The sequence below is a fragment of the Podarcis vaucheri genome (genome assembly GCF_965113315.1).
Source record: "Podarcis vaucheri genome assembly, chromosome: 4".
NCBI lineage: Eukaryota > Metazoa > Chordata > Lepidosauria > Squamata > Lacertidae > Podarcis > Podarcis vaucheri.
The window spans coordinates 63,143,770-63,158,419 of NC_138762.1; the positions used below are offsets into that span (position 1 = coordinate 63,143,770).

General features: G+C 41.5%; 1 protein-coding gene across 10 annotated transcripts in view; it reads left to right on the forward strand.

Moving 5' to 3' along the window:
- DMD (dystrophin) overlaps positions 1-14,650 on the forward strand; it is a 1,048,023-nt gene that overhangs the window by 332,792 nt on the left and 700,581 nt on the right. For all 10 annotated transcript variants that reach the window (XM_082219922.1, XM_082219929.1, XM_082219924.1 and 7 more), the window contains exons 4-7: positions 1,007-1,084; positions 3,320-3,412; positions 6,063-6,235; positions 13,091-13,209. In XM_082219922.1, the coding sequence (XP_082076048.1) occupies positions 1,007-1,084; positions 3,320-3,412; positions 6,063-6,235; positions 13,091-13,209 (463 nt within the window). The remainder of the gene's footprint in view (positions 1-1,006; positions 1,085-3,319; positions 3,413-6,062; positions 6,236-13,090; positions 13,210-14,650) is intronic.

Below are 14,650 nucleotides of genomic sequence, written 5' to 3' on the forward strand. Positions count from 1 at the left end.
GCTTTCTGCTTGCACAGTGGAACATCACTCCTCTCTATGCACTTACCCTGCACCCCGTCTAAATCTGCCCCAGAGGGTTTGGGGGAAATCCCCCAGAAGGAAAGCTCAAACCAAACATCCTCACACAAGCACTTGCTTGGATAGGGTCATTCGTTTGTTGTGTGGTGTATACATCTATAAATCAATAGGTTAGTTGTCAGCATGGTCCACTGAATCTTTATACATAACTTCTTTTTTAATCTAGTTGCTTCTTTTTACCTGAGCAGACTGAGAACAGATAGTGGGAAGCTTGCATGCTTCCCACAGAAAACTTCAAAAAAGTTTTGTTTTGCTAGGCAAGAATGTTATTAGTATTCAAAATATAATTGCCATTAACTGTAGGCCTCCTTCAATTAAAATGATGCAAGGCATTCTTCCCCATTTCAGATCAAAGATGAAGCAGGGATAGTAGCTGAAGGTTATAACTCCAAATTTCAAAACTAGATCTTATAATAAAAGTTGTAGAAATATATATTTTATGCAGTGTCACAGTTCCTGACATTTTAAATCTTGTCATGAATGTGAAATTACTAGCACTGTGACAGAGTCTACAATAAAAGGGTTAACTGGGACTATTAGTAATCCATCACTCGCTTTTCTTTCAGCCACTGCCCCTTTTTATTGTGTTCATTTTTTTCACATAAGAATGCTCATATATTGTTAGTATGGCAAACTTCAAATATATACTTGGAGAATATCATGTATGTTTAATGCTATTCCCTGGTAGCAGTCCTCAACTGGCCTATGGAAAAGAATACCTGTTATAATTAAAACAATCTGAATTTGTCTCACTGATGCCCTCATTCAGTAAAACGCCATAGAAAAATATATTATTGAAGTAAGGATTGACATTCTTTGGTATTTTAGGCTCTTCTGTGCTGTTTGTGTCTGTGAGACATTAATTTTAATTTTAATATATAGTATTTCCTTATTTCTCGTGGTTAATAATCACTATGCATATTCACAGGGTAAAGAAAGGGGTTCCACAAGAGTTCATGCCTTGAACAACGTCAACAAAGCACTACAAGTCCTTCAGAAAAACAATGTAAGTAAATATTTACATGGGTTCATAACACACATAGAGAGTTGAGGAGAACTCAATAAACAGATATGAAAATTTGCTTCTGGAGTATGCTTTACAATAAATAAGATCCAACATAATCTCATGGGATGCAGGAGATCAGAGTGCTTATCCCACATCAGGCATTATTTCAATAAATAGCCTTGAAGAAGCCGCTTGGTTGGATCCTGACTTGCGTTCAAATGTGTTTTGCTGGTGCTGGAAGTGACAAATCTTCTTTCCTCCTGCAGCCACTTGTGCCTCTTGAGAAGCTTCTCTGGTGGTGGAAGAGCCTTGAAAACAACATGGTTGATAGCATGGTGGGTGGGAATTGCAGAGGGAAGGAAGAATTGGTTAAAATTGCTGCCTTGCTGCCTTCCTCTGGCGGTAAGGCTATTGAAATTCAGTTTCAGGTGGGAAATGGAAGGAGGTTCATGCAGGAGCAAGTCTGGTTCCAACTCATTATCTCCTAAGCCTTGCTTTCCATCTGTAAACGTGCAGTGCCTCTAAAAGCCATAGAATGTGTTCTCCCTCTCAGATGAAATAATTTTATAAGAGTTAATCTCCAGAACATATAAGAATTAATCTCCAGAATAAAACTACTAGTAATACCCCTCTCTTGCTGTCTTGTTCTAGGGAATTGGAAAGTTCTACTGAATGAATATGCAAATAATTCAGTGGTTTAAATCCCATTCTAAGGGGTACTCTTAGCAGTCTAGCAGTATAGATCAATAGCTAGATTTAGTCATTTACGGTTGGTTTATTTCTATTGGCTACCTATAATTCACCTGAAATGTGTGCAGTCTTGGACCTGGGAATGAATTGTGTGGCAAGTTCCTGCCTCCCCCCTCAGAGATAAAGACACGAGACACGAGAATTCAAGTTAATGGATCAAATTAGTCCACAACTTTATTGATTACAGGAATTGAGCGGTATTGGCTTAGGCATTGGACCTAACAATTAAACCGGCTTCAGCCTGCTTGCTTGAAGACTGGTGAGGGTTAACCACCAGTAGAGGGAGTCCTGCTGATGCACGTCAACTAGGAGCTCCCCTGGGGTTACCGCGCAGGGGCGTGCCGTGGGCCCACACCTCCATAGGCTTAGGACAAGGCCACGCCCCCTGGAATCCTTTACCGGACTACCCTTTCATTTGGGGGAAGGTGATGGCGCTTCCTTCCCCCCTTCATTTGCATAACAATAGAACAGTATCCCTACCAATGCCTAACCGCCAATACCGAGGAGTTGTGACAGATTGCTACAAGGTAGGTGAAAAGCAAGTGGCTGGTGCCAATCTGCCAATTGGAAAAATTCCTACCAGGCCCCTTGACGGCGACCAACCACAGTTCATAGCAACGTCAGAGAGCCTAGCCTAACGGGTGGGAGGGTTGGAGAAACCTGGTCAGCTGGCTGCAGCGCGGGGAAAGAGGGAGACCCTCGGCTGCGCCAGACCTAAGTACGGCGAGGCCAAGCCCCCTGGGCCAGCCAATTGCCTGGCCTGGGGATGACGCGTCTGAGGATTCCCTGGCATTGCGGGGGCTGAAGCCAGCCCCCACGAGTGTGGGGAGGGGCGTGAAGCCCGCAACCACACCTCCTCTCTAGCTCGGAAGTGGCTTTTTCCTTATAAAAGGAATGACAAAGGAAACCAAGTTGGTTACTTTGGATAGTTGATTCAGTCTAGTACAGGTATGTCTCTGTTAGCTTCTCGTATTTGAAAGCTGAATGGGAAGCATCTAAGAAAACTTTACTAGGCAGAGAAAGAAATGAGCCTATGTTAATTGCTGATGAAGTGGCTGGGTTCCCATAAACATTATTTTCTGTTGTCACATGCATTACTTTTTGTTTTTAATTATTGCAACATATGTTTATTTTGTGATATAATAATTGCATCCTTGCTAACTGCAATTTCCTAAAATACCTGGTACTATTTGTTTTATGACAGATAATTATTTGATCAGGTTATGAAATATGCTCTGGATTGTTTACTTGCCACTAAAAGCTAAATAGTAGAAAATATGCAAACAAAACCACATAGCCCTAATTTGATGTATTTATCAAATCCGTAGGTTTTAACAGGTTTGCTTATGTTTTATTCAGCAGCTGTTTCTTTTGCCCATTACTCTGGGAATGTAAACTCATTTAACTTCTATTTTAATGTTCATTGTTTTTGCATTTTATACATAATTTTATCTAAGTTTGCTTTGCCTTGCTTTGCTCTGACAGGTAGATCTGGTGAATATCGGCAGCACAGATATTGTGGATGGCAATCATAAACTGACTCTTGGATTGATCTGGAGTATAATTCTCCACTGGCAGGTGAGTCAGTCATTCACAGAACACTTTTTGGATATATCCCTTATAATCAAGAGATACATCTACTTTGTGTATTTCATGCGGTGTTCAGTTTTGAATCCATCCTAATGTTTCAATAAGTGATAGAGAGAGGAAACAAGGAGACTGTTCGCTACTTAATTTTAGTGTCCAGGTTGGGTATTTAATAAAAGTCAAGGAGGTCAGTGTCCTTTCAAAGTATTATGCAGTCATTTTTAAGAAAGGACTATGATGAATTAAGATCGGAAAAAACATTTATAAGTTGCTATAAAATTTGGACATGAGGATGCAGAAAGGGGAGGTATGGGGAAGTCCGAGGAAAGAAGTTTATGAAAGGACATTTTGAAATTATATTTGTTTGTTTGTCTGTTTTTCTTTTATGTTTGTTTGTTATAAAAACTCTTGTAAAACCAATAAAAAATTTTATAAAAAAAACAACAACAAAGTATTATGCAGTCATTTCATGGCAATTCAGGTGCGCAGCCTGGGAGTCATTTTGGACTCACAGCTGTCCATGGAGGCGCAGGTTAATTCTGTATCCAGGGCAGCTGTCTACCAGTTCCACCTGGTACGCAGGCTAAGACCCTACCTGCCCGCGGACTGTCTTGCCAGAGTGGTGCATGCTCTAGTTATCTCCTGCTTGGACTACTGCAACGCCCTCTACGTGGGGCTACCTTTGAAGGTGACCCAGAAACTGCAATTAATCCAGAATGCGGCAGCTAGACTGGTGACTGGGAGTGGCCGCCGGAACCACATAACACCAGTTCTGAGAGATCTGCATCGGCTCCCAGTACGTTTCCAAGCACAATTCAAAGTGCTGCTGCTGACCTTTAAAGCCCTAAAAGGCCTCGGTCCAGTATACCTGAAGGAGCGTCTCCACCTCCATCGTTCAGCCCGGACACTGAGATCCAGCGCCAAGGGCCTTCTGGCGGTTCCCTCATTGCAAGAAGTAAGGTTACAGGGAACCAGGCAGAGGGCCTTCTCGGTAGTGGCGCCTGCCCTGTGGAACACCCTCCCATCAGATGTCAAGGAAATAAGTAGCTATTCTATTTTTAAAAGACATCTGAAGGCAGCCCTGTTTAGGCAAGTTTTTAATATTTAATGCTGTATTGTTTTTAACAGTTGATTGGGAGCTGCCCAGAGTAGCTGGGGAAACTCAGCCAGATGGGCAGGATATAAATAATAAATTATTTTTATATTATTATTATTATTATTATTATTATTATTATTATTATTATTATTATACCGGACAATTTAATATTCAGAATACTGCAAAATACATTTCTAAGTCCAATTCAGGGTACTGATGTATAAAGCTCTAAACCATTTGAGCCCAAATGTAAGAAGGAACGCCCCTCTCCATGTTGACTGCCCCCTGCATTAAGACAAACCGAAACAGCCCTTCTCATGGCCCCATCACCAGGTGAAGGAGGAAGCTGCCTTATACTGAGTCAGACCATTGGTCCATCTAGCTCAGTATTGTCTACACTGACTGGCAGCAGCTCTCTACAGTTTCAGGCAAGAGTCTCCCACAGCTCCTACCTGGAGATGCCAGCAATTGAGCTTTTGACCTTCTGAATGTAAAGCAGATGTTCAGCCTCTGAGCTACAACCCAGAGTACAGGTGGCATTAGTGTGGGATAGGGCCTTCTCTCTGGTGGCAACCCATCTCTGGAGTGGCATCTCTTCCGAGGGCTTGAGTTCAGTGACTTGTTGTTGTTTAGTCGTTTAGTCGTGTCCGACTCTTCGTGACCCCATGGACCAGAGCACGCCAGGCACTTCTGTCCTCCACTGCCTCCCGCAGTTTGATCAAACTCATGCTGGTAGCTTCGAGAACACCATCCAACCATCTCATTCTCTGTCGTCCCCTTCTCCTTGTGCCCTCCATCTTTCCCAGCATCAGGGTCTTTTCCAGGGAGTCTTCTCTTCTCATGAGGTGGCCAAAGTATTGGAGCCTCAGCTTCAGGATCTGTCCTTCCAGTTCAGTGACTTACGTACATTAAATGTGTAGCCTCTGTTTGTTTTCTTTCATGGTGGCACAGTTCAGCAAATTTTCAGTGGAAATTCTTGGCCTCTTTTACTTCGATAAAATACATATTACTTCGATAAAATACATATTTTTCTTGTGTGCAAACGGCTTTAGAAACCTATTAGGTCCATAAATTACCATATAGCATATATTCAATACACACAAAAAACAGTGACAGTTTGTTGTTGACAAAGGACAGCTGGATGTATAAAAGGCCCCATTACCTTCAGTAGCTTAGGGCCTCATCAAACCTAAATCTGGCCCTGGCTGAAAATTAAAAATAAATGTTGCTAATAGTGCAGAAGTCAAAGTTAGGTTGATTTGTCACAGTGCACCGTGCTTATCCTCTTGCAAAGAAAGGAGAAAACGACAGTAGGAAAAGCAATGATCCTTTCTTCTTTTTATATAAAAAACCCCTTTTATTTCTATACAACCAGTGCTTCTTCAGTATCCTCCTATGCGTTTTTTTTAATGTTTTGGATCACTGTGCTGAGTATTCAAGTACTTAAGAGTTAAGTAAAAGAAACTCAAGTTTGACTGGGGGGGGGGTAAGTTGCCTTTGATAAATAAACTTGGCTACTGATAAAAATTCTGTCTTCCGACACAGGTCAAAGATGTAATGAAAAACATCATGGCTGGACTGCAACAGACAAACAGTGAAAAGATCTTGCTGAGCTGGGTCCGTCAATCAACTCAGAATTATCCACAGGTCAATGTTGTTAATTTCACCAGTAGCTGGTGTGATGGTTTGGCTTTCAATGCACTCATCCACAGTCACAGGTAAGAGAAATGCTACAAATTAACATCCAAATGCCTCTGTTTTTGCTGTGATCATGTGAATTAAAAATATTTTATTAGAATCACCTTCCATCTAATCCACATTATTGAATTCCAGCAGTGGGGAGCTGGAGGCCTTTCAGAAATGCACAAACAATGGATGTAGGGTGGGATGTGGGCAGCATGTAAGCCATCTTCTGTTATTTGCTTTCAGCATCCATGAATCAGAGGCATGCTGCCAGTGCTCACAAAGCTCTATTTAGCTATCATGGCTAATTGCCGCTAATAATAGAAATCTATCTATTAATTTGTCTAATTGCTTTTAAAGGTTTATAAAATTGTGACAGTTGCCAAATCCTGTGTTAATAAATTTCACAAGATAATTATGCTTTGAAAATTACTTCCTTTTTGCCTGTTGTTAATCTGCTGTTGTGGATGATCTCTAGTCTTACCAGAGTTCCAAGTCTTATCATAGGAATGTTTGTCTTCACTAACTCTCTTTATGCCAGTGATGTGGAACCTGTGGCTCTCCTATCACCCCAAGCCAAGCTAGTTGATGGTGAGCAGTGGTGAGAGTTGCAGCTCCCAAAATCTGGAGGGCCACAGGATCCTTGCTTTTTACCATTCATAATATTATACTGGTCCATCATGCCTCTTCTCAGTATCAGTATTTTCATCTAAACTAAAGGAGCCTCACATATTTGGTCCTTTTTCAATTAATGTCCATTTTCCTGGACAATCAGAGCTAAGTTCAGATGCAAGGGTTTTTGTTTATTTGTTTTGCTTCATGCAGAGGTTTGAAGCGCATATGAGCTGCCATACGCCCGGGTTTTCATGGACATTTTAACAGGTTTCAAAATGATGGGGTTACAGTTCCCTTGAAAGAGCAGGTTCGTAGCTTGGGGGTACTCCTGGATCCTTTGCTGTCGCTTGTGGCTCAGGTGGCACAGGGTGCCTTCCATCAGCTTCGGCTGGTGGCCCACCTTTGCCCCTATCTGGACAGGGATAGCCTAACTACTGTTGTCTATGCTCTGGTAACCTCAAGGTGAGATTACTGCAGTGCGTTATATGTAGGGCTGCCTCTGAAGATGGTTCATAAACTTCAGCTAGTGCAGAATTCAGCGGCCAGATGGTTTGAGCTTATTATACCAATCCTGGTCTGACAGCACCGGCTACCAGTTAGTTTCCGGGCCCAATTCAAAGTGCTGGTTTTTACCTATAAAGCCTTAATCGGCTCAGGATCACAATACTTCAAGGACCGCCTCTTTCCATATGAACCTGCCCAGACCCTGAGATCATCTTCTGAGGCCCTTCTTCATGTGCCTTCTCTTTGAGAGGTCTGGAGGCTGGCAACACGAGAACAGGCCTTCTCTGCAGTGGCTCCCCATCTGTGAAATGCTCTCCCCAGAGAAGTTTGCTTGGCACCTTCATGATACACCTTTAGGCGCCAGGCAAAAATGTTTCTTTTCTACCAGGCCTTTGGTTGATCTGATTGACATCCTATGCCCTTTTAAAATGTGGCTCTTGGTGGGGGGGGGGGGTTGGGTTGTTGTTTTTCTTTTGATTATATATATTGTGGTTTTTATGTTGATCTTGTTCTGTAAACTGCCCTGAGACCTCCGGGTATAGGGAGGTATATAAATACACACACACACACACACACACACACACACACATCTCCTAGATGCCATTTTTGGCAGACAAATCCTGGCCATGTCCTGGAAATGCCAGGTGTATGGCAGCCCTAATGATATCTTACTGAATTTGGGAACTCTCTTTAAAAGGTGCCCTATCAATGCAATTGGGAAACAGAACAGTTTCTTGCTCTGATCCTCCCCCTGCTCCCCATCTGCCCTTACAACATTGTTGTCTTTTAATCCGTTGTCAAATAAGTGTGTTTTCAGTTGAAAAGATTTGTCGCAGGGGGCAGGAAAGAGAGTATTGTTCTGGTTGTTTCTGGGACTATGGAAACATGTTCCTGGCCATTTAACAGCCACCCCTGTGTGTGTTCATAATAGAAACAAACATTAGCTGATAGCTTGCAAGACACTTAATAACAGTGTGGTGCTTTAATTACACACCTTCATAGAAGCAACACAGCAAGACTTAATTTATTATTTAGGCATTTGAAGCTAGCAGGAGTGACCTTAAACCTAGCCTGAGAGGAGCACCTAGCATTATGTGGCAGCCTACATAATACAGCACTAATTTGACCACATTGCTGAAAATGGCTCTTATCTCTCTGGTTAGTGGAACCAGATTGTAGTCCTCCAAGCACATGCTTTCAAAGCAGATACTTAAAAGTCAACATAATTGCATCACAGTCAGTCAAGTGCAAATTGCTACTGATAAATTTCTCTTTGGCTCTGTTTTGATGGAGGGAAAGGCGGGTGTTTTTACAGTAGGGAGGGAGAATAGCAGAGGAACAGTAGCAAAGTGATACAGTAAGTAAAATGTAGGGAGGGAGAATAGCAGAGGAAGCATAAAAATGAGTACCTTTTGTTGAATGGTGAGAATAATTGTGGCAACTGTCTTCTACATCTTTTCATTAGGTGTCTCTGGAAATGGTACTCAATAGTTATTGGCCTTGGGGATGATGTTGAGTATGAGAGTTGTCCCCCAGTAATTAAAAATATGTGCCAGTTATGTTTTGTGTGTGCTTGTTTTACTGTTCTGTCATAACATGGTGATTTGTGATTCTATTTATTTAACACTAGGTACATACCCTCTTAAGAGTCTATTTGCTGGCATAGTAAATCTTAGTGCTGTGCTAATAATGCTTTTCAGCTATAAATTCAAATTAATGCAAAGTCCCATATTAACAGTCCCATATTTAAAAGTCTGGTGCTGCCTGAGTTCTGGAATACATTTCACATATGTATGTCTTCCATACAAGTGTTTTTCAAAATCCACCCTCCATCAACTTACTTGTAATGTATTATGAGCAATAAAGACAACTTCTCAATTTGTTTGACCATTGGTTCTCAAACAGAACTTAGTGAAATTCCACTGCAATATTTTTTGCATCTACCCTGTTATCCATAAGAAATATATATTTAGTGATTCATACAGAAATCTTTATTCATCACATCCACTTACCTTATCAGCCTATTTCTTTCTGCCTATTTTGCTTTGCTCCTCCCATCTCCTCCCACAGTTACTGGGACCCGCTCAGGACAAACCTCTTAAAACACGTGCCTTTTCTTGGAGCAGACACACAATAAGAAGTTTAAAGCACAGAGAGCCAGTGTGGTGTAGTGGTTAAGAGCGGTAGACTCCTAATCTGGGGAACCGGGTTCGCGTCTCCGCTCCTCCACATGCAGCTGCTGGGTGACCTTGGGCCAGTCACACTTCCTTGAAGTCTCTCAGCCCCACTCACCTCACAGAGTGTTTGTTGTGGGGGAGGAAGGGAAAGGAGAATGCTAGCCGCTTTGAGACTCCTTAAAGAAGTTTAAAGCACAATTTGAAACACAATTCAAAAGCCTGGGTGAACAAAAAAGGTCTTCAGTTGACAGCTAAAAACCATAGACAAGACGTCTAGTGATTATTAATTACTTGGATCCATCCCAGTCTTGCTCCAGGCCCGGCCTTGGCATTAAACTAACTTGGTTGCTGTGGTTGATGACATTTCTTTGGAGAGAAATTGAAGGAGTGTGGTTCATCTTTCTCTGCTTGACCACAGAGTCCTTCTGGAGTGTCTTGGGAAAGTTACAGTTGAGGCACTGTACTTCATTGATTCCATTCCTTCCTCGAGAGCCACTTCCAGGAAGTAGTTATGGTAGCCCTGGTTTGTGGAAATTTGGCTTCTTGAAACAAATCAATATTGTGGTTTATGATCCTGATTTGTTAACAAACCAGAGCCTAAACTAACGCAGGTTCTCTGTGTTCAGACAAAGTGATAAACTCTGGCTAGTTTAAAACAGGAAGTGAATGCTTCTGATTCTCCTCCTGGCTGCAGTAACCTTAACCCATGAAAACTTGAAATTCATTCTGCTGCTCATTCCCATATGGTTAAACCACAGTTTATCATTATATGTGGAATAGACTACAGTATATCTTTGTGGTGTATTGTTTACTGAAGCACTTAAATGCTTTGTCTTCAGTTATATAACAACAACAACAACAACAACAACAACAATTTATTATTTCTACCCCACCCATCTGGCTGGGTTTCCCCAGCCACTCTGGGTGGCATACAACAGAAGATTAAAAATACATTGAAACATCAGTCGTTAAAAACTTTGCTAAACAGGGCTGCCTTCATATGTCTACTAAATATCATAAACTTGTTTATTTCTTCGACATCTGATGTGGTGAGCTGACCCAAAAGTCTAATAATACTTATTTTAAGTTACCGTATTTTTTGCCCTATAGGACACAATTTTTCCCCTCCAAAAATGAAGGGGAAATGTGTCTGCGTCCTATGAGGCGAATGCAAGGGGGAGGCAGGTGGGGAAAGCCCCCAAGAGCCGCACACAAGCTCCTTGCGGCGCTTGCGGGCTTTTCCCCAGGAGGGAGAAGGGACTGACTGGCCGCATCAGTCCCTTCTCCCACCTCGTAGAATAGCCCACAGGAGCCATGCACCCTTTAAAGAGCACGGGGCTTCTGCGGGCTTCTGCGGGAGGTGGGGGAATCCCCTACCTCCTAGAAAAGCCAGTAGAAGCCGCACAGCCCTTTTAAAGAGCGCGTGGCTTCTGCAGGAGGTGGGGTAAACCCCCCACCTCGTAGAAAAGCCAGTAGAAGTCGTGCAGCCCTTTTAAAGAGTGTGCGGCTTCTGCGGGAGGTGGGAGAACTGCGCCCGCCTGTCCTCCTTCAGTCACGCGCCTGTCCTGCGAAGCTGGAGGAGGAACAGAAGGGTCTCTTTCTGTTCCTCCTCCATCTTCCCAGCGAGGCGCCTGTCCTGCGAAGCCTATCCTTCTCCAGTTTCGCTTGAAGGGCGCTGTGCAGAGAGGGAGAACTGCGCAGCGACCCTTCAGCCACGCGCTTGTGCTGCGAAGCTAGAGGAGGAACAGAACGGTCTTCCTCTGCATCCCGAAGCCTGGGGCGAGCTGAGCTCAGCACACCCCAGGCTTTGAGCTTGCGCAGCTCTCCGCAAGCCGTGGGAGCCCGGCGCGACTTCGCGCTGGGCTCCCACGGCTTGCAGAGAGCTGCCTGTTCTGGGGGCTGGGGTCGGGGGAAGCTCAGGCTTCCCCCGCCCGAGCCCCGCGCCTGGAAAAAAAAAGAATTCCCCCCCTTTATTCCCCCCCAAAAAAAAACTAGGTGCGCCCTATGGGCCGGTGCGCCCTATGGGGTGAAAAATACGGTATTAAAATAGTCACATACTGCTTCCCTGCTGCTGTCCTTGGGACAATCAAAAGGCTATGGAGTGGCTGGGACTGGCAAGTGGGGAAGCACTGAGCAGACTATGGCACTGAGGCCCACTGAAAAATGGCTCAATCCTGACTGGTGGGTCTTGGTGCACTATTTTAGAAGCACTACTATAATAAATCCAGGAAAAGCGGGTTTTGTTTGTTTGTTTTTTGAGATTTTAATATGTTCTTTGTGGATTATTATGTTTTCTCCTGTGCATGTTACCATTCATATTTACTTATATTTCACATCTGGAACTACTCTGCTTTTGATCATGGGACATCCCCCCCCCAAAAAAATAAAGAAATCCTTTTGCAAAAGATAAGAAACTGTTGTAATAGCAAAAGCTTTTAATAATTCTGAAAGGAAGAACTTCACACTGCAGTCTTCATGCTAGGGAATGAAATTTTAAGTATCAGGCATAAAATTAGATTTGAATCAGGAGATTGCATTTCTCCAATATCTTGTGCAATGTGTTAACACGGCCCCTTTATACAAGTCCACATAACGTATAGTCAATACATCTCTGTTTAAAGGTCTGTTTGCATTAAATTCCATTAGTGGTAGTCTCCGGAGAAAACCATTCCCTAACAAGGTGTAGCAATAAAAAGATTCATTGTTTCTTCCAGTAATGCTGCCTGTAAAAATACTTGCTATGTATGCAGTGGTTCCATTCAACGAGAATATTCACTTATTTAATTGAATACACTTCATTTTTAGGAAGCCAATATTTTTTCAAGGATAATTAGATGTTGACTTTCAGCATTTTATTAATGATGTTATTTATTTAAAATATTTCCTGTATTTTGTATTTGTGAAGAATATGCAAAAATGACCAGATGACCTTTCTCAACTTTCTGCTTAGCCGTGAAACAAAAAGCGTGGAATGAGTCACTATCTTTCAGATTAACTTGTCTCACTGGATTGTTATGCAGTTCTTAGCTGCTTGGGTTGAGTCAGAGCACCCTTCCCAACACGTGTCCTCTAGCTGTTTTGAACTAGACCTCCCATACCCTGTCTCATTGTGCTGCTCTTGTGTGCCTATATCTGTTGGAAGCAGGTAGAAATCTGTTGAACCTAAGGCTCAGGCACCACACCTGAATCGAACACATATTTAATTGAGTAGGATTAGATTTCCGTCTTCTGTAATCTTGAAAACAAATTTACCTGTCCTAATGGGTAACTTAGCTAAAACTAGGGTGTCTAAAATTAATAGAATTATTTATACTGCAAATAGTGTAACTAATAGTATAGGGTCCCAGACTGTTTATCTAAACTGTAATTTGATCCCTGCCTATAAAACATTTAAGACTGGCCTGCAGCATTTCACAGATACAGCTGAATTTCTTGTTTGAATGTTTTAATTTTGTATGAGGTAGAAAATGATTTTTTAAAAAAACAAAACTAAGGGTCTCTCCAACCCTGTGATGAAGTTGACTAGCCCTCCAAATCTAGAATTGCACATAGAATTGCACAGGTAACTTTACAAGATTTCCCTTTTCTTTTCAGACCAGATCTATTTGACTGGGATAGTGTGGTTCGCCAACAGTCAGCTGTACAACGATTAGACCATGCATTCAACGTAGCCAAACGACACCTAGGAATCGAAAAACTCCTTGATCCTGAAGGTTAGTGTGCATCAGGTTCTGTTTGTAAGTGTATGGTAAATTTTCTCCATGGAGGTGTTAGGGAAAAGGTTTATCCATTTTCATTTTTATAGTTGCACCACACAAACAGGTTTTGATTTAGTTTACTGAGACTTCAGAGTTAAGTTTGCTTTTTACTCACCTAGTATAATTAATTCCTTAAGATTCAAAATGATTTAAGCAAACAAGTCTGGATTTACAGCAAACCTTTAAAGGTGTATGTTCTTTGTTAAGCACCGTGATAAAGTAGCTGTTTTTCTTCAAAGGTGCTTAGATTTGCAGTTCTTATTACTTACAATAGAAGTTGCAGTTCATCAGCATTTTTGAAATTATGTCCTAAATTTGGATGTAAGGAGCTGGTTTAAGTTATTCACAGACAATGATTCATGAATCATTCATTATTCTTTTTATACTAATTTCACTTTTTTGGATGTTTGGATGAAAGGGTTTTTTGAGGAGGAGCGCTAAAGTTTGAACTTTTTATATCTTCTGTGTTTCAATCTGAATTATTTTTGTGTATGTTTTTAGCTTTCTCTTTTTTGCTTCTGACTTTTGAGGTGATTGTTTAAGTACAAAGTGAGCCCCCAAATAGTGATTTTTGCTCTTACCCTAAAGTCTACCAATTGTTTGTTAATAATAGGGAATGTGTAGTAATTATTGGTCATGAAAACACAGCATAAAGCTTGTAAATAACATTTCACATTCAAATATTGTCCTCTTCTCTAAAACGGATAGGAAGACGACCCATTTGGCTGTTAATTAGTGAGAAGAAACTCTATTAATATAATATAGGGTCTTCTTTTTGTGTCGTGGGTCTGAGCCTTGACACTGGAAATTCTAGCCTTGGAAATTTTGTCAGACTTTATTGTAAGTCACCTCCATTATGTAGTATGTGTGTAGGCTTACATATTTACACTACAAACATCACTTGTATACCTGTTTATAACAATTTTACATAAACAGCTCAAGTAATTTAATTAAGATAAAAATTACTATTGTGCTCAGAGCTGTGTTATGTAAACTGCTTAGAGGGTTTTTTTAATCATTGAGCATTGGACAAATTCCGTTAAATAATTAAATATCGTCTTCTCACAGAAAGTTCCTCTCTATGAAATCTCCTTTAATTAACCGATGTAGATGTTCTTGGCACACTAGGCCTCAGGCAAGCATATTGAAGCAAAACATACACTGCATGATGGAAGAGAATTTCATTTGGTCACCATTTTAAAGTGGACTGACTCAATTTGCACCTCCTGAACTAATACACAGGTTGGAACATAATTATCCTTCGACTTTCACACTTCTTAGAATTTTGTGGTACAGTTCTCAGCTGAAGAAGTGTTCCAATATGCATTATAAATGAATATTCTAGGCTAAGGGTGCATTTAGAAATACATACACAGTCTGTTTGAAACTTGGTAAG